The sequence below is a fragment of the Equus przewalskii genome, chromosome 11, assembly GCF_037783145.1.
Source record: "Equus przewalskii isolate Varuska chromosome 11, EquPr2, whole genome shotgun sequence".
Classification (NCBI taxonomy): Eukaryota; Metazoa; Chordata; class Mammalia; order Perissodactyla; family Equidae; genus Equus; species Equus przewalskii.
In genome coordinates this window covers 23,893,316-23,919,678 of record NC_091841.1, presented here as the reverse complement: position 1 = coordinate 23,919,678, position 26,363 = coordinate 23,893,316, and the positions used below count along the sequence as shown (strand labels likewise).

General features: G+C 40.7%; 2 protein-coding genes across 2 annotated transcripts in view; one reads left to right on the top strand and one right to left on the bottom strand.

Annotated features, from left to right (window-relative positions):
- Positions 1 to 26,363, top strand: part of LOC103562892 (secretoglobin family 1D member-like) — a 206,371-nt gene that overhangs the window by 77,252 nt on the left and 102,756 nt on the right. The gene's annotated exons all lie outside the window — the stretch shown is intronic.
- LOC103562890 (mammaglobin-B-like) lies at positions 21,181 to 23,917 on the bottom strand. Its single transcript, XM_008538055.2, has 3 exons — positions 23,755 to 23,917; positions 21,966 to 22,153; positions 21,181 to 21,387 (listed from the first exon to the last, which is right to left on the bottom strand). Exons 1-3 carry the CDS (start codon positions 23,807 to 23,809, stop codon positions 21,349 to 21,351), a joined length of 282 nt encoding a protein of 93 aa, XP_008536277.2. The 5' UTR covers positions 23,810 to 23,917; the 3' UTR covers positions 21,181 to 21,348.

Below are 26,363 nucleotides of genomic sequence, written 5' to 3'. Positions count from 1 at the left end.
AATGATGTCCTGAGGCAGACGGAGGCCAAAATGGTCAAAGTGCTGAGACTGAGGGCAGGGGAGGTGCATTCCAGGGCCTGCCAGATGTAGGGGTTTACATTCAATTCTGCACTCCTTTGAGGGTATCTCTTTGGAGATGCCATTGCTCAGAATCTTGAGGCCTTTCCTCTCCTGTGAACTAGTAACCAGTCTACTAGATAATGGGAATTTTAGTGATTTCAGCCATGTATTCTCCTTCTGAGTCCCCACCACAGGGCCTTCTGCTGCTCCTTCAAAATGTCCACTCATCACCGGAAAAATATACATATCCCTCATCACAGAGGGCTTGTCTATGAGCAGATATGAACTTCTATGTATTGTACTGTCCATCTTCGGTTCCTGTATCTGATCTCTTCTTTTTCCTCTCCTCTGAGGGTCCAAGATAGAGAGGTTGGACTGAGGTCCCAGTTTCTGGGGAACAGAGAGAGCCAGCATCTCCTCCTTTCCCTGTTAGAATGCACCAAAAGCACCAAGAACTGAACATGGCCCATGAATTCTTAATAAGCAAGAGTGTGTGTGTGGGTGTGTGTATGTGTGTATAAGTGTAATATGTGGCATCTTTTAAGGTGTGGGTCCTGGGAAAGGACCCATTTGCCAGGGCCTAATGGTGTCTCAGATTCTGAGGTGTTTTGGAGAAGACGGATGGGAAGCTCTCACTGTGAATTTTGGGAGTCACGTACTTTTGGCCACTTCTCTTAAAAAATATTAATTAAGTATAATTAAATATTATATCTTACAACTGCATTGATATAAAGATGAAGATACCTCACATTAGTTATTTGGTAATAGTCATTATTACCATAGTGACTTTGGGTTAATATTTTTAAAGAAATTGTAACTGTTGTGGAACTTTAAAGGTCTTGTGTGTCTCATTCCCTTTAAATATTACACCTGGTGGAAGAGCCAGCCATGGTGGAGCTGAATTGTCCTGAGAAAGGGTCAAGGGTCTTCCTGGGTGAGAGGACAGCCTGAGAAGGAAGAAGGACCTGCTGAGGTGTGAGCAGAAGGGGTGGCACTAACTTATCCCTGGTGACAGGATTTGGGCACTGATAAAGTAAGGAGAGCTCAGGTTCAATGACAACTTATTTGTGTTGCTCTGTTCCTACAGAACACACAGAAATCTCTCAACCTTCATTGCTGTGTAGGTCATTATGGGTATGAACGAGTGGACCATAGTACCACTTGCAGGGACAGGATTAGGAGGCATCACACAATTTAAGAGGGCACCAAAAATCTCAGTAATGAGGGTAAATAATGTTTTAATAAAATATTAAAAAAATCAAATTTCATGCCATATATCAAAATTTAAAATCAAGACAGGATTCATCCCTGCTTTGTACAAGTTACCTCCCTGGCTGGCTCTGTTGCCAGTCCACACTTGGGCCGGGGACAGAGAGAGCCAAGAGAGGAGCCTCACCATGGAGCACAGGGCTCAGAGTGGAGATGAAGCCTGCAGTGGATCAGGACCCAACCCGCAGAGGATCAGAACCTCAGTGCCTGAGGATGCCAGAGACAGTCCCTGGGAGGATGGGGTGATGAGAGAGGAAAGTCATTTTTCCAGAGAAAGGGTCAAGTTTGGGCTACAGATGGGAAGGAACAAGGGCTTTTCAGATTTTTCAATCCCTCACACATAAGTTCTTAATGAATAATTGTGTGTGCGCACACATGAGTACACATGTGTGTCATATGGGGCTCTCTAAAACAGCCATTTTAATCAGATAACCAAAAGGAACTTCGATTTTGCAGGTACTTTATTGAAATGAAAATGTAAATGAAGTTTCAACAGTTTATAGATCAAAAGACAAAAAGGAAAGGAAAGTTGTGGTTTATAGCAATCGACAGTCAATTTCTGACCATTCTCTGCAGTCCTCTGAGCCAAGGGTCTTGTGGAAAGTTAATATATAGCACACCAAACACTTTTGCACATTATGTGCTGGAAAACAAACACAGAGACATCATTTAGATTTTCAATTTTCTCTTACAAAATAAAATTCTGTAAAACAAAGCTTCTTCTCAATGTTTTCCTGGGTTTGTCCACACATCTGACATCGAAGAAAGTTATTGCTGGGAGTAGCAGTAAATAGGAAGAAAGGGATCCTTTTTTGCTTATCCCTCCTACAGGTGAGGGACTTCTTGAGAATCAGATATTTTTCACTTTGGTAGAAAATGTGTGTGTGTTCATGTGTGTGCGCGTGTGTGTGTATATGTGTGTTTTGGGGAGCTGAGAGTTAGGTAAGAGTTTTCCTGGGTTAGCTTTTCCCTCTTTTGTCTTTTTCCTTTATCATTCACTAAAGATTCCACAAAGTGAAGAGGTAACTCAACACTGGGCCTTGATGGGTTTCTTAATGTCAAAGTCATCAGACTCACCAACAATTACATTTACTGAGATAAAATAAGGCACGTTCACCATGATTTGGCATAATTAGTGACAAACTCAGAGTCTGCTTGGCCCTGTCCAGTGGTTTAAACACACATAAGAAAAAAAGAAATTACCATCATCTCTCTGAAATTGCTCAGAGATTCGTTTGACTGGTTGAGAAAATATTGCTTGAATTCCACTGTGGCCTTGGCAGTGGCATCATCCGGTGTGAACTCTTGAAGAGCTGCCAGATATTCAGTTGTGGACAGTTCAGGATTGTCTTTTGAACCACATCCTCAAGAAGTTGGCAGCCGGAACCTGGGGTGAAAGCATGCAAAAGTGGGCTCAATTATGGAAATACGAACCCCTTTGGGAGTGTTACCATGGTGTTTATCATCTTCTTACATCCCAGTAGAGAGAGACATTCAGAAAGATTATGGTAAATAGCCTTGAGTTCTCAATTCTGGGAGAGTAAAGTCAGGATCTGGGATTTCCTTTAAGCCCTAAAACATCTGCCCTCCTCCATCTTCCGACCTCCACAACCCAAAGAAGCCCAACATTTTGTAACCATGATTAAACAGGAGACTTGAGAAATGAGATGGTCTGATTTAGTGCAACATATTAAACATTATCTGGTCTTTGTTCAGACTCATGTGATGCTTCACTATTATTATTCAGAGCATTAAGTAGGATTTCCCAGCCTTGTAGATGTATTGGGTTTAGGATACTATCTATTAGCTCTATTGACACTAATTATTTTCTGCAAGAAAAAAGAGCACACAAATTAAATTCTTGTTTATGAAGTGATCAGTTGTGGCCTCTTGAGCTGTGTAGGGAAAAGGGCTCTGGAACTGGATACAGGAGAGCCAGATTTTTACCTTTGACTCTGCAATTTTCTATTTAATTGACTTTGAGTATATCATCTTTAACACATCTGCATGTGCTTCAGGAACAAATGAGGTGGGATATTAAAAGAGCTTAGTAAATTGAACAAAGCACACTATGGGGGTAATTTGTTATTGAAGATCAGATTCTGGATGCCAGTGCATTTTCCTCCCTCTGGATCTTCATTGCTGGAAAGAGACCTCCAGAGGATGTGAGTTCTCCCCAGTCAGAGTTGATCATGAAGAGACTGGGAGCTAAGGGGCTTCCTGGCAGTCTCAAATAAACTCTGCCAATGTGTGAAGAGTGGACTCCACTTGTTGCAGGGCACTGTGTCACACATGTAGGCTGAGCCTTTTCCCCTGTGAGGTTTCCCGTTTCTTTCCTCATTTAGGGAAACTCCATGAATGCCTCTTTCAGGAAACCCAGCTAGAGGAAACAGCAGGGGGTCATGAAAGCATATCTTTCCCTTGTCCCACTGAAATATCTCGTGCTAATATTCAATCCCAAGATCCTTCCTGGTTTTCGTGGTACCTGTGATGATGGTGATATGCCCTGAATGGTATGAGATGCTACATGCAGCTCCATAGCAGAGGCAAAGCCCATGAAGAAACTACCTTAATTTTCTAGAATTAATGATAATCCTTTGGGATAGTACACACAGACACATTATATTGGGGCTGTCCTACCATGGCATTTGGGTATCGGGAATTCCTCATGACAACAACCTTTAGCCCAAAGCCTGCCCTCCTTGTCAGTCCTCACCTGTGTAGCAGTAAAGGGGTTGGGCCACCAGTATGAGAACTGTCACCAGCTTCATGGTGGAGGCAGCTGTTGTTGGCTGGTCTCTGATGTAGCAGAGATGAAGGGAGTCACTCTGGTGGGGAGCACCCATAACTCCTCCTTGTTTTCTCTTGGTCATCACCTTACCCCCTCCCATAATGAGGAAATGTGTCACATGATAAACTTGGCATTGGACCAGGAAACGATGGCAAGAATAAAACAGAACTGAGCCAGCCTGTTCTCTGTTTGTGGAAACCAGCAGGCAGAGCTTTTCGGATCCAAAACAATTTTGGAACTGCAATAATGATACAAGACTTTAGGTAAAATTAATTTTAAAGTGCTTTCTAAATAATAAAGCAAATTACATCATTATCAGCCTTTGTTGTCATCCTTGTGGTTTTTATTATTGTGGTCATCATTATTTCCTCCTTCTCCTCCTTGTCTTCTTCCTCCTCTTCTTTCTCTTTTCTTTCTTCTTCAAGGTACAAAAAGCTTCATATCCTGTGAGTCTGTTCCTGCTGGTTTACCAAACACCTAGGGTCAGTGTAATATGACATAACTCCTCCACAGGGCAGACTTCCCTCGCCCATAGACACTTTCACTCAAGTGCTTGAAGTCTGACTAATGCCTCACCTATCAGAAGGTTGTTTTTAGAAAGACTATCTGACTTAGTTAACTCAATTTCATGAATTCATCTTTTATAAGTCTATGACTTAATTTTATTTTAGTTTTTCTTAGTTTTTTAAGGTTTTTCTTCCATGGATTCAAATGATGATGTGAAGACATAAAATAACTGATTGCTTAGAGGAAGCAGTGCTGAATGGTGGAATGATGAGGAGATTGGGGCTCATGCAGGTGTAGGTTTGAATCTTGGATGCAACACCTAATCATGAAGTGTCCTTGGGTGGGTTAAAGTGCTGGTCATTCTGAGCTTCCTTTCCCTCATTTCTAAAATGGCCATAAATGATACCATGGCTGGTTTTACAAGAAGGACAGGCACTCTATGTAAAGAGACTATCACAGGGCTTAAATAAGGGTAATCATGAGCAAATGGGAGGTTTATTCTATCCATGCATCCATCCATCCATCCATCCACCATCCATTGTTCAACAGTAACCATGAGCTTCTCCTTTGATTGGGCCCTGTGCTGTGTGCCACAGATTCAGTTGTAGGAACATGTTAGAGAAGGACCTTGCTTTGTCTAGCTCCCCTCTTACCAGGGAGGCAACAAACAAGCCTACAATGGAGTGAGTGACATCTGACAGTGACTGTGTAAAGAACAACAACACAACCCCCAGGGGCAGCGTCCTGCACATAGGTCCAGGCAACTCTGTAGAGGGAGGGACTTTTAAGCTTAGATGAGTGGACAGTGATGTCCAGGGGAAGATGTGGGGAAGAATGCTTTAGGCAGAGGCAACAGAAGGTACAGAGGCCTGAGAGCAGTTGGTACTTTGCAAGGTAGGGAATCTGTTCCTTTTGGTGTCAAAAGAGGGACAGGACAGCCTCATGGGATGGAACAGCCAGATCAGTTTAAGCAGGGATGATATGAAGGTCATAGGAACTAGAGAAACAAAGTTGGCCTACGTTAAAAAAAAAAAAAAGAAATGAAGGAGAGAGCCAGAGAAATGAGCCAATAGTTAATTACCCGTGAATGTATTTGCTTTCTGGATTATTTGTAATTCTCTGTTTTCATTCTTCACTGGACTATAACTTGTCAAGAACAAGGCAGATTTAGGGAGGTGCTAGACACACAAAAGGTGTTGTTCTTACATGCGTACTTTCATTCACTTGACATTTGCTGGCGATTTTCATTCCAAAGGAAAGTGAATGACTTTAACAATGAAATAGGATAATGTTTCTTTCACCAGGATTTAATGGAAACTCTGCCTGGGACCCCGGTTATTATGGATCTGCCATGTCACCTGCTGGGACACTGGACCCTTCAGAGGTTTCTTACTCGGCAGAAAAATCCCACCCACACCATGTACACGGTGCCTACAATAAAGTGCGTTTTCTTTACCTCCAGGCTTTCTCCATACAGTTGATGATGATCGTTTCAGGTAACTCAAGAAACAATAATGTGGCCCAGCAACAGACTCTTTTGCAAGCCAGTATTGACAGGGAGAAACAGCAGTAACCAAAATTTGGAAGCTTGTGTTGCTGGCCTGATTTTTTCTCTTCCCAAAAGGAACTGTGACTCCGGCCCCCAAATTAAATTCAGAAACTAAGGAGTGAAATGGCCTTCAGCTTCAGTGTTTGTGGGAGATTTATCGATTGCCTTCTATGACAAACCATGGTGCAAAGGTAAATGATTCAGATTCTGTCTGGAATGAGCTAGCGTTTTGGGGGAGAGAGGAAGTACGCAGTAAGAGGGAATTATATTTGGCCTGTCCTCAGCCTCATGCTAGACCTGAGATACAGTCTCAGTAACAGTTTGGTCATTTGAGGCCTTGCATACTTAATAAAAATAATAACATTCAGTTATTTCAGTTATTATTTGTTGTTGAGATCCATTTTTTCTCAGTGCCTCATGAATTGGCACAAAAGCCTACAAAAGAGTTATCTTGAAAGTGAGATGATCTAAGATTTTTAAATTGTAAGTTACTTATACCAGCCCCACAGTATTTGGGGTAAGAGATGTCACATTCTTTTTCACTTATTCTGTAAAACTGGTTCTGCCCTCACCTCCAGGGCTGTTGGGACGTTAACCTCAGGCATGTTCTTTGGAGGTGAACCTCTTCTTCCTTAAGGTCCTGCTAGTCTAGACCATGGGTGGAGAGCTACTTTCCCAGGACAGAAATGTTAGGAAAGCCTCTGGTCTTGGGGACATCTTGGTTGTCTGTGAGATGTTCATTATTTACAATTTCTAGGTCGTTCCTAGACCAGGTGCCTCCTTTTCTTTGGGCTCCGCCTGGTGTGGAGATTTCACAGCTGTGTATCTTTGTACGATGGGAACAATCGTAGGATTGTCATGAGGCCTGAATGAGCTACAACATGTAAGTCCTCAGAACTGGACTAGGCACAAAGTAAGTGATATCTACATGTCAGCTGCCAGAAATTAATTTTATGAAAATGAGAAAGGTGTTATGATAAACCTTGAAGGACTGTTGGGACCATTATAGACCTCTGAAGACTCTGTTTCTACTTCGCATTCTCTAAATGATCTAGAGATCATCATGGTCAGATCTGATGTCAAAGTTGTAAATTTGAAAATAAAGCACTGCATTTGAATCATGCTTACTTGATATTTTTCTGACTCCTTCTTAAAAGAGTTTTATTGAGATAAAATTTACATATCACTTCTTCTCAAACATAGTCTGCATTCTGTTGGCCTAGTCATCTTCTCAATACCAACTACCAATCCATGTTTACATATTTTCCAAATGTAATAAAATGTGAAAGGCAAACAATTACAAAGCACTCAATGCAGGGCATTTGTGAAAATCTCTTTTAATGTTTACAGCAACAACCCAATGAGTAGGTTGATGATAAACTTATTGGCCTAACTGTGGTACTTTGGAGGGTGAAAGAGGTCACTAAGTGGACTGAATAATGGGACAGCAACATAAACCAGGATTTTCCTGAGCAAAGTGAGATGTGTTGTCCCCCTGCCATGAGGTGGGCATGTCATTTCTCCCTAGCTGCAGACACTGAGACAAGAGGGGTCAAGTAACTTGACCAAGGGCACACAGGTAGTAGGTGGCAGAGCCTGGATAAGGAGCCAGTTGCTCTCCATTCGAGAGACAGCTCCCAACACTACTGATATCTTGTGTTTGAGCCTTACGGACCTTCACTTTAAGGCTCAGATAGATCCTTGTGACCTTGACTCCCACAACTGCCTTGGGTGAAATCCAGGTTTATTTCTGTGCAGGCCCCACAGTTGTCTGCTTGAGGCCTTTGCCCACTGTGAACTCCCCTCCCCCACTGTCCTTGCCTCAGTCCCACTGAATCGAAACTCTTTATTCATTCCCAATGCCACATCAAAGACAGCCCACTTCTATGCTCTTTTCCGGCTCCTGAATCTCTTGGGACCTCCCTTCCCAGGACCCCATGGCTGTCTGAGTGCGGCTCTCTCCTGACATCCCAGGACCTGATCCCATCACCCTTTCTTCCCAGTTCATGCTCCTTGAGGGCACGGGCTGTGTGCCTCTGCTCTTTGTGTGACAATAGTCAACAAGTAGCTGCTTAATTAAATGTTGTGTAACTGCCTTTGAGGACAGATTGTGAACTTTTACAAAGAATTCACTGATTATATTGCATGTTTTATTATTCTCTCTATTCAGAGAGAGAAGCTCATTTAAATTGGAATCTAGTAAGGGCAGGGATCAAACCCAACACTAAAACCAGACATCAGTGTGACATCCTGGTGCTAACACCACCTTCTTTCTGTTCCTGGATGAGGACTTTGGAGTCACAATGGAGAGGGGACAGGTTAGGAGAGGAGGAAGTTGGAACTCATGCCATCAGGGACTGGGCCACTTCACTCTTTCTCTTCCCCAGAAGTAGCCATTACCTTGATCCAACATAAACTGGATCCATCTATTGACTTGGGTCAGTGAGCTGTATTTGTAAGCTGGAAGGATCAGGTGTCCGCCCTGGGTAATTTTCCTTGGTTCATTCACCAAAACCCTGAACTTTACACAACCTGACATTTCGACAAAATGTGTGGTTAAATATTTCATCCCATACACGTGTGACAGTTGTATAGTTCGTTAGATAACTACACCAATATCTTCTCTATTTGTTAGTAATTTTCCCTCCACTGCATGCCCACATTTTCTTGCTAACTGTTGGCATTCACAGTTGTGAAGCTCTGGTCCTTAGGGGCATTACAAGGGGTGTGTGGAGGACCGGATATAAAGTATTTCCCCTCCTAGAGAGGTGAATCTCTCTTGAAGCTGATTTAGTCCCTCCTTTCACCCGCCCCTGTGGACATTGTCTATGTCTAGAGATGCTTGTGCTGTCTCCACAGGGTGGGTGCTTTGCTATTGGCATCAAGTGGATAGAGACCAGTGATGGTGCTAAACAACATTTGATGCTGGGGACATTCACTCACAAAAGAATTCTTCAGCCTTTAATGTCAGTAAAGATGTGGTTGGTTGGGAAACCATTTCACACAGAAGTGTCTAAAAGCATTTGCCCTTGTGGTGAAAGGTCAGTAGTGCGAGATAGCCTCACAGTCAATGGACAGTGAGTAGAGCCCCAATGCAGACAGACTCTGGCTGGAGTGTGGGTATCTGTACTCTCTGGTGTGCGGAGCTCAGCTTCATGGCTATGCCTCTGCCCAGATGTTCCCTGTATTTTCTATGTTCTGTCATCCTCATCTACTTGTCCTTCAAGATCCAAAACAGTCATCACTTACTCACAAAGTCTTTCTTTCTGGAGAATGCCAGCTCATATGGGCTTTGTTCTTCCTTGAATTTCTATAGGCCTCTAATTTCTATGGTAGAATCTCATTTTCAGTGATATACCTCATCTCTTTCTTCAGTTCTCACTCTCTCATCTTACATGATAAAAACGTGTTGTCATTTAGCATGATAATTAATTTTGTTTTATTCTTGAAAATTTCATTTCTTGTTTGCCCCCAAATCTTTTTTTAACTGAGTTCATAATAGTTTACATCAATGTGAGATTTCAGTTGTACATTATTTCTTTACTGTCACCACATAAGTGCTCCCCTTCACCCTCTGTGTCCTTCCCCCAACCCCTTCACCTGGTAACCACTGAACTGTTTTCTTTGTCCATGTGTTTGTTTATATTCCACATATGAGTGAAATCATCTGGTGTTTGTCTTTCTCAGTCTGGTTTATTTCGATTAGCTTAATTCCCTCCACATCCTTCCATGTTGTTGCAAATGGGATGAATTTGTCTTTTTTTCCATCTGAGTAGTATTCCATTGTATATATATCTTCTTTGCCCAATCATCAGTCAGTCGGCACTTGGATTGTTTCCATGTCTTGGCTATTGTGAATAGTGCTGCAGTGAACATAGGGGTGCATATGTTACTTTGGATTGTTGTTTTCAAGTTGTTTGGGTAGATGCCCAGTAGTGGGATAGCTGGGTCGTATGGTAGTTCTATTTTTAGTTTCTCGAGGAATCTCCATATTGTTTTCCATAGTGGCTACACCAGTTTGCATTCCCACGAGGAGTGTATGAGTGTTCCCTTTTCTCTACATCCCCTCTAACATTTGTTATTTTTAGTCTTAGTGATTATAGCCATTTTAACAGGCATAAGTTGGTAACTTAGGGTAGTTTTGATTTGCATTTCACTGATGATTAGTGATATTGAACATCTTTTCATGTGTTTATTGGCCATCTGTATATCTTCTTTGGAAAAACGTCTGTTCATATCCTCTGCCCATTTTTTGGTTGGGCCATTTGTTTTTTTATTGTTCAGTTGTGTGAGTTCCTTATATATTATGGAGATTAACCCCTTATCAGATATATGATTCCAAAATATTTTCTCCAAATTGGTGGGTTGTATCTTTGTTTTGATTCTAGTTTCTTTTGCCTTGCAGAAGCTCTTTAGTCTGATGAACGCTCACTTGTTTAGTTTTTCTTTTGTGTCCCTTGTCTGAGAAGACGTGGTGTTTGAAAAGATCCTTTTTAGTTCACTGTCAAAGAGTGTACTATCTATATTATCTTCCAGGAGTTTTATGGTTTCAGGACTTGTCTTCAAGTCTTCGATCCATTTTGAGTTAGTTCATTTTTGTGTATGGTCTACCTTCATTGTTTTGCATGTGGCTGTCCAGTTTTCCCAGTACCATTTATTGAAGGGACTATCTGTTCCCCATTGTATGTTCTTGGCATCTTTGTTGAAGATTAGCTGTCCATAGATGTGCGGTTTTATTTCTGGGCTTTCAGTTCTGTTCCCTTGATCTGTTTTTGTACCAGTACCATGTTGTTTTGATCAATATGGCTTTGTAGTACATTTTGAAGTCAGGGATTTGATGTCTCCAGCTTTGTTATTTTTTCTCAGGATTGCCTTAGTAATTCAGGGTCTTTGGTTGTCCCAAATGAATTTTAGTTTCTTTGTTCTATTTCCATGAAGAATGTCATTGAAATTCTGATTGGGATTGCATTGAATTTGTAGATTGCTTTGGGCAGTATGGACATTTTAACTATGTTTATTCTTCCAATCCATGTGCATGGAATCTTTTTCCATTTCTTTGTCATTAACAATTTCTTTCAGTAATGTCTTATAGTTTTCATTGTATAAGTCCTTCACCTCCTTGGTTAAATCTATTCCTAGGTACTTTATTCTTTTAGTTGTGATTGCAAATGGAATTGTATTCTTAAGTTCTCTTTCTGTAAGTTCATTATTCTAGTATAGAAAAGCGACTGATTTTTGTAAGTTGATTTTGTACACTGCAAGTTTACTGTAGTTGTTAATTATTTCTCTTAGTTTTCCAATGGATTCTTTGCGGTTTTCTGTATATAAGATCATGTCATCTGCAAACAGCGAGAGTTTCACTTCTTCACTCCCTATTTGAGTTCCTTTTATTCTTTTTTGTTGCCTAATTGCTCTGGTCAAAACCTCCAGTACAATGTTGACTATGAGTGGTTAGAGTGGGCACCCTTGTCTTGCTCCTATTCTCAGAGGCATGGGATTCAGTTTTTGCCCATTGAGTATGATGTTGACTGTGGGTTTGTCATATGTGGCCCTTATTATGTCGAGGTACTTTCCTTCTATCTTCATTTTGTTAAGAATTTTCATCATAAATGGATGTTGGATCTTGTCAAATGCTTTCTCTGCATGTATTGAGATCATCATGTGGTTTTTGTTCCTCATTTTGTTGATGTGGTATCACATTGATTGATTTGTGGATGTCAAACCATCCCTATATCCCTAGTATAAATCCCACTTGATCATGTTATATGATGTTTTTGATGTATTGCTGTATTTGGGTTGCCAATATTTTGTTGAGGATTTTTGCATCTATGTTCATCAGTGATATTGGCCTGTAGTTTTCCTTTATTGTGTTGTCCCCTTGTCAGGCTTTGGTATCAGGGTGATGTTGGCCTTGTAGAATGTTCCTTCTTTCCAGATTTTTTGGAATAGTTTGAGAAGAATACTTATTAAATCCTCTTTGAATGTTTGGTAGTATTCTCCAGGGAAGCCATTTGTTCCTGGACTTCATTTTTTGGAAGGTTTTTGATGACTGTTTCATTCTTTTCCTTGAGATTGGTCTATTCAGATTCTCTATTTCTTCATGATTCCACTTTGGGAGGTTGTACAAGTCTATGAATTTATCCATTTCTTCTAGACTGTTGAATTCGTTGGCATATAGCTTTTCATAGTATTCTCTTACAATCTTTTGTATTTCTGTGGTATCCATTGTAAATTCTCCTCTTTCATTTCTAATTTTATTTATTTGTTCTTTCTCTCTTTCTTCTTTGTGAGTCTCGCTGAGGGTTTGTCAGTTTTGTTTATCTTCTCAAAGAACCAGCTCTTTGTTTCATTGATCCTTTCTTCTGTCTCTTTTGTGTCTGTTGAATTTATTTCTGCTCTGATTTTTATTGTTTCCCTCTTTCTGCTGACTTTGAGTTTTGCCTCTTCTTCTTCTAATTCTGTAAGGTGTAGTTTGAGATTCCTTATTTAGCTTTTTTCTTGTTTGTTAAGGTGACCCTGTATTGTGGTGAATTTCCCTTTTAGAACTGCTTTTGCTGCGTCTCATATGAGTTGGTATAGTATGTTTTCATTTTCATTTGTCTCCAGATGTTTTTTGATTGCTCCTTTAATTTTTCACATGATCCATTGGTTGTTCTGTAGCATGTTGTTTAGTCTCCACGTCTTTTTTCCTTTCCTAGCTTTTTTCTTGTTGTTAATTTCTAGTTTCATAGCATTATGGCTGGAAAAGATGCTTGTTATTATTTCAATCACCTTAAATTCATTGAAGCTTGCCTTGTTTTGCAACATATGGTCTATCCTTGAGAACGTTCCATGTGCACTCGAGGAGAATGTGTATTCTTCTGTTTCTGGATGGAATTTTCTATATATACATCTATTAAGTCCATCTGGTCTAGTTATTCATTTAATTCCACTGTTTCCTTGTTGACTTTCTGTCTGGATGATCCAGCCATTGGTGTGAGTGGACTTTTGAGGTCCCCTACTATTATTGTGTTGTTGTCATTGTCTCCTTTTAGATATGTTAATAGTTGTTTTATGTACTTTCATCCTCCTGTGTTGGGTGAATAGACATTTATATATGTTATGTCCTCTTGGTGGAGTGTCCCTTTAATCATTATATACTGCTCCCTTTGTCTCTCTTTACCTGTGTTTTCTCGAAGTCTACTTTGTCTAATATAAGTATTACAACACCTGCTTTCTTTTGTTTGCCATTATCTTGGGGTATCATGTTGTGTCCCTTCACTCAGAGCCTGTGGTTGTCATTGGAGCTGAGATGTGTTTCCTGGAGGCGGCATATTATTGGATCTTGCTCTTTATCCATCCAGCCACTCTGTGTCTTTTTAGTGGAGAATTTAATCTATTTACATTTAGTGTTATTATTGATATATGAGGGCTTAATCCTGCCATTTTATCACTCATTTTCCGGTTCTTCTGCATTTCCTTTATTTCTCGTCCCATGTATTTTGGACTTCCAATTCAGGTAGGTAGTTCTTTATGATGGTTTTATTAGTTGTAACCTTGTTTATTATATGTGTCTCTGTTCTACATTTTGTTTAGTCTTTATCATAAGGTTTGTAAACAAAATCTTGTAGACGATATTGTCCATTTTCTGATGACCTCTTATTTCCTTAGACTAAGCTGTTTCAGTCCCTTCCCTCTTCCACCACCCAAGTTGTTTTTGTCATAGCTTATTCAATCTTGTGTTGTGAGTTTGTGGTTAAAATGACAATATTATCTTTCTTTTTGGTGTTTTTCTTCCCTCTATCTTTAATGTTATACTTGTGTGTTTGCTAACCAGTTCTGATGGATAGCTACAATTTTCTCATTTTGTCTCCTAATCTCCTTACTCAGGGCTACATAACCCCTTTCTTCCCTTTTTCTTTCAGGTATTAGGGCCTTTTTGAGGATTTCTTTTATGGACAATAGTGTGGTGAGGAACTCCCATAGCTTCTGTTTATCTGGGAAAGTTTTTTATCTCTCTATCATATCTGAAGGATATTTTTTCTGGGTAGAGTATTCTTGGCTGAAAGTTTTTGTCTTTCAAAGATTTGAATATATTCTTACACTCTCTCCTAGCCTATAAGTTTCCTGGTGAGAAATCTGCTGAAAGCCTGATAGGAGTTCCTTGCAAGTTATTTTCTTCTGCCTTGCTGCCCTTATTTTTTCTTTGTCACTGACTTTTGCCAACTTCCCTACTATGTGCCTTGCAGTTGGTCTTTTTACACTGATATAGTTAGGGGATCTATTGGCTTCTTTCACTTGGATTTCCATCTTATTCCATAGGTTTCAGAAGTTCTCCTCTATTATTTCTTTGAACAAGCTTTCTGCTCCATTCACCTCCTCTTCTCCCTTGGCAATACCTATAATTCTTATGTTGCATTTCCTAATTGAGTTGGATACTTCTCAGAGAATTTCTTTATTTCTTTTCAGTCTGGCTTCTCTCTGCTCCTCCAACTGAAGCATTTCTATAGCTCTGTTCTCTATATTGCTGATTAGTTCACCCTTGATATCAGCTTGATTTTTCAGGGAATCCACATTCTTCTTGATCTCATCCATTATGTTTGCTTTTCATCTCCAATACTTCTGATTGGTTCTTCTTTAGAGTTTCAATCTCTTTTGTGAAGTAACTTCTCATTTCGATGAACGGTCTATCTGCGTTTACTTTTAACTCATTGAGTTTTTAAATTATAGCTATTTTGAATTCTCTGTCCTTTAGGTTATAGATTTCTGTGTCCTCAGGATTGATTTCTGGTACTTGTCACTTTCCTTCTGGTCTGCAGATTTAATATATTTTTTCATACTGCTAGATGGTGTGGATTTGTGCTTCTGCATTGTGGTAGTGGTGATCTTCACTTCCACCTGTCACCACTGGGTGGAGGTCAAGAGCAGCATGGTCTGAGCCCACTGTGATCCATGGCACAGCTCCCAGCTGCCGAACTGGGGTGCCAAATTGTTGGGAGGGGCACTCTCTTTCTCCTGGATGATCTTGGGGGCTTCTCACTCTGCCCTTGGTATCTGCTCTCCTGGGGTGTTAGCTTGATGAGGACACCCTGAGATAGCTAGTTACCTATGTGTGGTGCTTTCAACAAGGCTGTGAGGGACCTCTGAGATCTGTGGTGTTCCATGGAGGGCTGCCAACCCCTCTCCCATTTCCTCTCAGAAACCACATGCAATCCTTGGGTCACTACCCTTCATGGAAGAAGAGAAACTTTCTTTTACCTAATTGCACTTCCTCTGAATGGGTGGGGGTGCTCCAGCACGTCCACCTCCCGACATATGGTTGTGTGGTTCTCTCAGACATCTTTTGTGTTGTGTGAATGTCCCCTGTCAGAATATGAATGTCCTTTTCACTGTATCTTAGGGGGGAGAGTTCGCAGGGAGACCTCATTCTGTCATGATGCTGATGTCACTCTCAGCTCATGGCCCTGAACCTGCCCTGCTGGCAGAGTCCTTAGCCACAACTTGGTCCTTGGGGTTCACTTCTGGATTCTGAATTTACTGTTTTAAGAGAATATAGTGACCTTTGTCTCTTATAATAGTTGTTGGCTTAAAGTCTATTTTATCTGAAATAAGTATTGCCAATCCTGCTCTCTTTTGGTTCCTACTGACATGGATTACCTTTTTCCATTCCTTCACTTTCAGCCTATGTGTGTCCTTAGATACAAAATGAGGTTCTCATAAGCAGCATTTGGTTGATTCTTTTTTAAAAAAAATCCATTCAGCTACATTATGTATTTTGACTGGAGAGTTTAATCCATTTAGCATTGTAAGTAATTATTGATACCTAAAAAGTTACCATTGCTATCACATTCATTGTTTTCTCTTTGATTGTCTTTGTTTTGTTCATATTTCCCTCTCCTGTGGTTTTTCATTGTGATTTATTGATTTTTTTTTTTAGTAATTTGCTTTGATTCCTTTTTCTGTTTAAAAAATCTTCTATAGGTATTTTCTTTGAGGTTACTGTGAAGCTTATAAAAAGAATATTATAGGTATAACAGTGTATTTGAACCTCATAACTTAATTTCAATTGCATTCTAAGCTCTTCACTTTTCCTTCTGCCTCCTCACACTTTATACCTCTTGTTACACTGTATATCCCTTACCTTTTTGTATTTATACTTAATTTTAATATTTTTGACTTTTAAACTTTATACTAGCATTAAAAGTGACTTACACATGCCCATTAAAGTATTACAATATTCTATATTTGTATATGTATTTACCTTTACCCATGACTTTCATAATTTCAAATGCTTTTATTTTGCTGTTTTGCATCTTTTTGTTTCTATATGTATAATTCTTTTTAGCATTGTTTGTAAGATAGATTGAGTGGGAATGAAGTCTCTCAGCTTTTGTTTCTCTAGGAAAGTCTTATCTTTTTGCTGCTTCATAAGGGTTTTAAACTTTATTCTAAGAACAATTATAAGGAACTGAATGGTTTGAATCAGGGGCTTCAAAGAGCTGTCCTCCTACATATTGGTATTAATCCTTTTTGTTTTTAAGTTGGCAGTTAATCTCATATAGTTTCTCACCCTCAACCACATGGCCATTAACATGTGTCTACTCTTTCATCACATGACTGTTGAAATTATATGTATACAACAGTCAAATTGGTTTTACATATTGTTACTAATTTTCTTATAATTTCTTAAAAGTAGAATTGTTGAATCATTTCCTTCACTTTTAGGGATAGTTTTTATTGGTGTGGTATCTTTGGTTGGCTGTATTTTCTTTCAGCATTTGGAATATATCATCCCACTCTCTTCTGGTCTGCAAGGTTTCTGCTGAAACATCTACTGATAGTCTTATGGGGACATCCTTGTATGATGCAAGTTGCTTTTCAACTGGTGGTTTCAAAATTCTCTTTGTTTTTGATTTTTACAGTTTGATTATAATGTGTCTCAGTGTAGGTTTCCTTCAGTTCATCCTAATAGGCCTCTTTGGGCTTCATGAAACTGAATGTCCGCTTACCTCCCCAGATTCAGGACAATAACAGCCATTATGTCTTTAATGAAATTTCTACCCAGAGTATTCTCAGAGTAATGGGCCTACACATTCTTGTTCAGTGGTGTGTAGACCACCAACAAACACCTGAAGCTACGGATCAGCTCCTGGCATGATAACCTTGTCAGTGTTCCTGCTCTCCATGGATCTCCTCACACAATCAGTGCTGGGCACAGGATGCATTTACCACCAGTGTCCCTTGAGCTGAGGCAGTGCTCCAGACCTCTGACTCAAGAACACTTCATCCAGTCTGGATTAAGATTCTCAGATCCATCCATGACCATGACAGGACAGTTTAATCCCAATGGAGAATTCCCAATGGGACATGTGTTAACCTAACAATGTACAGAGGTAATCTACTCCATAAGCCTATACACTGAGCATTGTTGTGTATGTTCAATTTTTACTCCTTTGAGTCTTGAGTAAAGTGAGCTTTTCTCTGGGAAAGTCAAAAGTCACCAGTGATGACCTCACTAATCAAACTGACATCCTCTGTTTTCCCCACCTCAGTCACCTTGGAGTTGTTTGCAACCCATCCCCTCAGACAGCCAACACTCCACTGGTCCATGTGAATTTCCCAGTGGTCTTCAGGCATGCGCGGGGATGGGAAGCTTATGCCTCTAACCCTTTCCCTACCTTCTCATCACCCTCCAGCTACTTTGAACCCTTTTTCTGGAACGTTCATTCCCTGGACTGTTTTGGGAGCTTTCAACTACATTGCCTTACCTAGTGGTAAGGTCCATTTTCAACTGCATAGTTCTGACATATTTGGCTACGGGAAGTTCCTCTGAGCAAACCTCCTGTTTTTGGACCTTCAGCTGCCAGCCACTTGGCACAGGGATCCTGGAGATGCTGCTTCCCTTTGTGCCTGTCTCTGATATTTCTCTCAACACTCCAGTCTGCCTGACAGTCTGGCAGTTGCTGGCACTGTCAAAACAATCCACCATCATTCACCTCAACTCTACATAGTAATGCAGGCACAAGCCCCTCTGACAGACACTCTCCACCTTTATCACCAGACAAGTGGTGCACTCAGGAAACACATGACCATGTAAACAGGTGCCTTCACTCCCCTGGGGGAGCTCACTGATGTCCCAAGGCTGACAGATGCCAAAGTGGTCGAAGTGCTGATATTGAGTAGGGGTCAGGGCATTCATGGGCTTGCCAGATGTAGAGGTTTACATTTCATTCTGCCCTCTTGGAAAGGTCCCTTCTTGGAGCTGCCATTACTCAGAATCCTGAGGCCTTTTCTTCTTTCTAAACCAGTGATCAGTAGACAAGAGAGCGAGAATTTCAGTGACTTTAGCCATTTGTGTCCTTCTCATTCTCTGACACAGAGTCTTCTGCTGCTCCATCAAAATGTCCACTCCTCCCTGGGAAAATACACACACCCCACATCACATGGACCAGGGCCCATTTCTGAGCAGGTATGAACTTCTGCATATCCTATAGTCCATCTTCAGTTCTTGCATACAAAACTTTTCTCTTTCATCTATTCTTGGGGTCCAAGAGAGAGAGTGTACTGAGGTCCCCATTTCTGGGGAAGAGAGTGAGGCAACATCTTCCTCCCCACTGTGGATGCACTGAAACACCAAGAATGAATATGGCCCATGAATTCTTAATAAATAGTAGTGTGTGTGTGTGTGTGTGTGTGTATATGTGTAATATTGGGATCTTTTAATGTGTGGCTCCCAGGAAAGGATCAATTTTCCTGGGCCTAATGTTGTCATGGATCCTGAGGTATTTGGATAAGAGGGTTGGAAATGTGTTACTTCAAGTTTGGGGAGTCACGTATTTTGACCCCTTCTCCAAAAAAATATATTAAATATTATATCTTACAACTGCATTGATTAGAGATGAATATACCTCACACTAGTTCTTTGGTATATATTCATTATTATCATAGTGACTTTTGCTTAATATTTTTAAAGAAATTGTAACATTTTTGTGGAACTTTAAAGGTATCGTGTATCTAATTCCATATACGGGTTACGCCTGGTGGAAGAGCCAGTCCTGGTGTGAGGTAAATTGTCCTGAGAAAGAGTCAGGGGTCTTCCTGCATGAGAGGACAGCCTAGGAAGGAAGAGGGACCTGCTGAGATGTGAGCAGAAGGGGTGGTACTAACTTATCCCTGGTGACAGGATGTGGGCACTGATAATGTAATGCTCTGATTCGATGACAACTCACTTGCTTTGCTTTATTCCTACAGAACACACACATTTCCCTCAAATTTCATTGCTGTGTAGATTAGTGTGGGAATGAGAAAATGGACGACATTGCCACTTGAAGGGACGGGACTAGGGGACATCACACAACTTAAGGGGGCACCAAAAATATAAGTAATTAGGGTACATGACATTTTAATGAAATATATTTTTTGTCTTCATATAGTTTCTTTTTACTTTTTATTAAGATTATGATAGTTTACAACCTTGTGAAATTTCAGTTGTACATTATTGTTAGTTGTGTTGTAGGTGCACCACTTCACCCTTTGTGCCCTCCCCTCACCTCCCCTTTCCCCTGGTAGCCACTAATCTGTTCTCTTTGTCTACATGTTTAACTTCCACACAGGAGTCGGGTCATACAGAGATTGTCTTTCTCTATCTGGCTTATTTCACTTAACATAATACCTTCAAGGTCCATCCATGTTGTTGTGAATGGGACGATTTTGTCTTTTTTTATGGCTGAGTAGTATTCCATTGTATATATATACCATATCTTCTTTATACAATCATCAGTTGATGGGCATTTAGGTTGGTTCCATGTCTTGGCTATTGTAAATAATTCTGTGATGAACATAGGGGTACATGGGACTTTTGGAATTGCTTATTTCAGGTTCTTTGGATAGATACCCAGTAGTTGGATGGCTGGGTCATAGGGTATTTCTACTTTTAACTTTTTGAGAAATCTCCATACTGTTTTCCATAGTGGCTGCATGAGTTTGCATTCCCACCAAGAATGTATGAAGGTTCCTTTTTCTCCACAACCTCTCCAACATTTGTCACTTTTTGTTTTGGTTATTTTTGCCATTCTAACAGGTATAAGGTGATATCTTAGTGTGGTTTTGATTTGCATTTCCCTGATGATTAGTGATGGTGAGCATCTTTTCATGTGTCTATTGGCCATCCGTATGTCTTCTTTGGAGAAATGTCTGTTCCTGTCCCCTGCCCAATTTTTGATCTGGTTGTTTGATTTTTTGTTGTTGAGCTGTGTGAGTTCTTTATATATTATGGAGATTAACCCTTTGTCGGATAAATAACTTGTAAATAATTTTCCCAACTAGTGGGTTTTTTTTTTGTTTCAATCCTGTTTTCATTTGCCTTGAAGAAGCTCTTTAGTCTGATGAAGTCCCATTTGTTTATTCTTTCTATTGTTTCCCTCGTCTGAGGAGTTATGGTGTCCGAAAAGATCCTTTTGATACTGATGTCAAAGAGTGTACTGCCTATATTCTCTTCTAGAAGACTTATTGTTTCAGGTCTAATCTTTAGGTCTTAATGAAATATTTTTAAAAATAAAAATAATGTGATGTATAAATTTTAAAATCAATACAGTATTCACCCCTGCTTTGCATGAGTCACCTTCCTGGCTGGCTCTGTTCCCACCCCTGCACACCTTGGTCAGGGACAGAGAGAGCCAAAGAGGACCCTCATTGTGCAGTGCAGGCCTCAGTGTGGAGATGAAGCCTGCAGTGCGTCAGGAACCTGATCACGCCCCAACCAGCAGAATCTCAGTGCCTGAGGATGTCAGAGAGAGTCCTGGGGGGGATGGGGTGATAAGGGGCAAAGTCACTTTTCCAGAGAGACAATCAAGCTTGGGCTCATTATGGGAAGGAACACAAGCTTTTCAGATTCTCCAATCCCTCACCTGGGAGATCTTAATGAATATGTGTGAGTGTGTGTGTCTGTGCATGGGTGCGCACACTCATATGTGATCTACGAGGGTCTCTAAAGCCTCCCTTTTAATCAGATAAGAAAAAAAGAACCTGTGTTTGCAGATACTTTATTGAAATGAAAATGCAAATGAGGTTTCAACAATTGTCTTGCAGTAGTAGATCACAAGCAAAAAAGGAAGTAAAATTGTGGTTTATAGCAGTTGACAGTTGGTTTCTGATCATTCTCTATAGTCCTCTCAGCCAAAAGTCTTGTGGAAAGTCAAAAGAGAGCACAATATAGGCTATTGTACATTGTTTCCTGGAAAAAAACACGGAGACGTCACTTAGATTTTCAATTCTCTCTTACAAAGTAAAATTCTGTAAAGCAACATTCCTTCTTATTGTTTTCCTGGGTTTGTTCACACACATCTGAAATCTAAGAAGTTAGTGCTGGGAGTGTCACTAACTATGAAGAAGGGGATCTTTTTGCTGATCACTCCCAGAAATTAGTGGCTTCTTGAGAATCAGAGGTTTTTCACTTTGATAGAAAATTGTGTGTGTGTGCGTGTGTGCCTATGTGTGTGTGCATATATGTGTACTGGGGAGCTGAGAGTTGTGTAAGAGTTTTCCTGAGCGATATTTTACCTCTTTTGTCTTTTCTGTCTTTTGTCTTTTCCCTTTATCATTCGCTAAAGATCCCACAAAGTCAAGAGGAGAATCATCACTGGGGCCCTCATGTCTTTCTTGATGTCCAACTCATCAGACTCGCCAATAATGAAATTCGCTGAGATAAAATAAGGCATGTTCTCATTGATTTGGCATAATTAGTGACAAACTAGGAGCCTGCTTGTCCCTGTCCAGTGGTTTAGCAGTGCATAAGAATAAAACTGAAATTACCATCATCTTTCCAAAATTGCTCAGAGTTTCATTTGACTGGATGAGAAAACATTGTTTAAATTGTGCTGCGACCTCCCTAGCGGCATCATCCGATATGAACTCTTGAAGAGCTTCTACATATTCAGTCGTGGACAGTTCAGGATCAAGCGTCTTTTCAACCACATCCTCAAGAAGTTGGCAGCCAGACCCTGGATGAAAACATGAAAACATGGGCTCAATTATGGAAGTACAAACCACTTTTGCAGCATAACTATGATGTTTGTCATCTTCTTACATTCCAGCAAAGACATACATTCAGAAAGATTATGGGGAATGGTCTTAAGTTGTTAATCCAAGAGACTAAAGTCAGCATCTTGGATTTCCTTTAAGCCCTAAAACATCTGCCCTCCACCACCTTCCTGCCTCCATAACCCAGAGAAGCCCAACATTTTGTAACCATGATTAAGGAGGATGCTCAAGAAATCAGTCGCTCTGATTTAGTGAAACAGATTAAGCATTATCTGGTCTTTCTTTGTTCAGACTCATGTGATGCATTACTATGATTATTCAGAGCATCAGTTCCCAGTGTTGTAGATGTATTGGGTTAAGGATACTGTCCATTAGCCCTATTGACATTACTTTTGGCAACAAAAAATAACGCATGAATAAATTCTTGTTCATAAAGTGATCTGTTCTCGCCACTTGAGTTGTGTAGGGAAAGGGGCTCTGGAATTGGATTAACAATAGCCAGATTTTCATCCTTGGCTCTGGAATTTTCTATTGAGTTGAACTTGAGCATATCACCTTTTTTCCCCTCAATTATTTTATTTAACTCATAAAGGTTTATAGTCTTGCATAATTTTTGGTGTACATTATTATTTATCAGTTTCTGTATAGACTGTCTCATACTAAGCATTAATAGTCTAATTTTTATCCATCACCATACATATGTGCACCCCTACCCCCTTTGCCCACCCCCAACATCCTTCCCATCTGGTAACCACTAATCTGTTCTCTTTATCCATGTGTTTGTTCATCAGTCATAGAGCATATGACCTTTAACACATCTGTGCGTAATTCAGGAACAAATGAGGTGGGATGTTAAAGGAGCTTGGCAAGTTGAACAACGCACACTACGTGGCTGACCTATTATTGAAGATCAGATTCCGGGTCTCAGGGCATTTTCCTCCTTCTGGGTCTTCATTGCTGATAGGAGACCTCCAGAGGGTGTGAGTTCTCCCCAGTCAGAGTTGATCATGAGGAGACTGGGAGCTAAGGGGCATCCTGGTAGGTTCAAATCCACTCTACAAATGTGTGAAGAGTGGACCCCCAATTGGAGTAGGACACTGGGTTACACATATAGCCTGAGCCTTTCCTACAGGGAGGTTTCCCATTTCCACATTGAAGGAAACTCCATGAATGCCTCATTCAAGAAACCTCATGTGTGCCTCTTTCAGGAAACCAGCTAGAGCCAATGTTGGGGGGCCATGAAATCATATCTTTCCCTTCTCCCACTGAAATATCTAATTCTAATATTCAAACCCAAGACTCATCCTGGTTTTCACGGTACCTGTGATGATGGTGACATGCCCCAAATAGCATGACGTGCTACATGCAGCTCCATGGCAGAGGCAAAGCCCGTGAGGAAACTACCTTAGTTTTCTTGAATTAATGATAATCCTTTGGCCTAGTACAAGCAGACACATTATTTTGAGGATGTTTTGTACTGGGGTTTGGGGACCAGGAATTCTTCCACAGGGAAGCTGACAACAACTTTTAGCCCAAGGCCTGCCCTCCTTGCTGTACTCACCTGCATAGCAGTAAAGTGGGAGGGCCACCAGCATGAGGACCGTCACCAGCTTCATGATGGAAGCAGCTGTTGTTGGCTGGTCTCTGATGTGGAAGGGATGAAGGGAATCACTCTGGTGGGGAGCACCCAGAACTCCTCCTTTTATTCTCCTGGTCACCACTTTAATCCCTCCCATAAATGAGGAAATGTGTCAGATGATAAACTTGGCATTGGGCCTGGAAACGACAGTGAGAATCAACCAGAACCCAGCCAGCCTGTGCTTTCTGTAGAAACCAAGGTGGTGGCGCTTTCTAGACCCCAAACAACTTGAGAAGTGCAATAACAATACAAAACTTTAGGTAAAATTAATGTAAAAGTCGTTTCTAAATAAAAAAGCAAATTACACCATTGTGACCCTGTGTTGTCATCCGGGTGTTTTTAATTATTATTGTGCTCATCATTCTCTCCTTCTCCTCCTCCTCTTCTTCTTCCACTACCTTCTCTTGCATTTCTCCTTCTTCTTCAAGGTACAAAAAGCCTCATATCCTGTGAGTTTGTTCCTGCAGGTTTACCAAACACCTGGGCTTGATGCAATACCACATACCTCCTCCAGGAGGCAGACTTCCCTCGTCCACAGACACTTTTTCACTCAGGTGTTTGAAGTTTGGCAAACGTCTCACCTCTCTGAAGGCTGTTTTTACGAAGAATATCTCACTTAGTTAATTTCTTACATTCATCGACTGTAAATCAATGATTTAATTTTCTTTTAGTTTTTGTTAGCTTTTTAAGGTTTTTCTTCCACTGATTCACAGGATGATGTAATGATGTGAAGAAGTAGAATAACTGATTGCTTAGGGGAGGCAGTGCTGAATGGTGGAGGGTGATGAGATCTGGGCTCATGCAGGTGTAGGGTTGAATCTTGGATGCAACACCTAATCATGAAGTGTCCTTGGGCAAGTTAAAGCAGTGGTCACTCCAAGCTTCCTTTTCCTCATTTCTAAAATGGCCACAAATGATACCATGCCTGTTTTTATACGGAAGACAGACTCTCTATATAAAGAGCCATCACAGGACTTAAATCATGGTAATCATGAACAAATGGGAGGTTTCATCCATGCATCCATCCACCCATCCATTGTTCAACAATAACCATGAGCTTCTCCTATGACGGGGCCCTGTGCTCTGTGCCACAGATTCAGTAGTAGGAACACATCGTAGGAGGACCTTGCTCTGGGGAGCTCACCTCTTACCTGTGAGGCAACAAACAAACCTGCAACTGAATGAGTGATATTGGACAGTGACTGTGTAAAGAACAACAACGCAGCCCCTAGGGGCAGCGTCCTGCACAGACGTCCAGGCAAAGCTATAGGAGGAGGGACTTTTAAGGTTGGATAAGTGGACGATGATGTCCAGGGGAAGATATGGAGAAGAGTGTTCTAGGCAGAGGGAACAGCAAGTACAGAGGGCTGAGAGCAGATGGTACTTGGCAAGGTAGGAACTTGTTCTTCCTGGTGTCAAGAGAGGGACAAGACAGCCTCATGGGATGGAAAAGCCACATCAGTTTTAGCAGGGATGATATGAAGGTGATGGGAAGTAGAGAAACAAAGTTGATTTATGTTAAAAAAAAAAAAAAAAGAAATGAAGGAGAGAGCCAGAAAAATGAGTCAATAGTTTATCTGTGAATGCATTATTTGCTGTCAGGATTATTTGTGACTCTTTGTTTCCATCCTTCACTGGAGCATAACTTGCCAAGAACAAAACTGATTTAGAAGGATGCTAGAAATACAGACGGTTATGTTCTCAAGTGTGTAATTTCACACAGTTGACATTCGCTGGCGATTTTCATTCCAAAGGGAAGTGAAGGTTAACAACGAAATAGAATAATGTTTTTGTCATCAGGACTTAGTGGGGACTCTGCCTAGAGCCCTACTTGTTATGGACCTGCCCTGTCACCTGCTGGGTCTCTAGACCCTTCAGAGGTGTCTTACTCAGCAAAAAATAAAGTCCCACCCACACGATGCACACGGTTCCTACAATGAAGAAGTTGTGCTGTCTTTGCCTCCGTGTTTTCTCTCTCCAACTGATAATGATCATTCTCTGGTGATCAAAAACAGTAACATGACCCACAAAGACTCTTTTCAAGCCAGCATTTACAGTGAGAAATAGGAGAAACCAAAAAATCAGAATAGTGGTGCTGCTCTTCTGACTTTTTGCTCTTCCCAAAAGGAGCTTTGATCAGGTCCCCATGTTAAGGTCAGAAACTAGGGGAGTGAAATGGACTTCAGTGTCAGTGTTGGTGTGATATTTGTCGATCACCTCCTATGACAAACCATGGTGCAAAATTAAATGATTCAGATTCTACCTGGAATGAGCTAGTGTCTTCAGGGAGATTTACAGTATGTGGTGAGAGGGAATTATATTTGGCCTGTCCTCCGGCTCATAGACTCTTTGAGATATACTTACACTAATGTTTTGGTCATTTGAGGCCTTGCCATACTTAATAAAAGTAATAACATTCAGTGAGAGTGACTCAGTGACTCAGGTATTGGCACAAAAGCCTGCAAAAGAGTTATTTTGAAATGGAGAGGATCTTAATTGCTTAAATGTTAAGTTAGTCATATCAGCCCCAC

Excerpts from the sequence above, each read along its gene's own strand:
- LOC103562890 (XM_008538055.2), bottom strand. The coding sequence starts at position 23,809 with ATGAAGCTGGTGACGGTCCTCATGCTGGTGGCCCTCCCACTTTACTGC. Across the intron at positions 22,154-23,754 it reads CCCACTTTACTGCTATGCAG|GGTCTGGCTGCCAACTTCTT; the intron begins GTGAGTACAGCA and ends GTTTTCATCCAG. Across the intron at positions 21,388-21,965 it reads GCAATTTTGGAAAGATGATG|GAAACAATGTACAATAGCCT; the intron begins GTAATTTCAGTT and ends GTTTTTTTCCAG.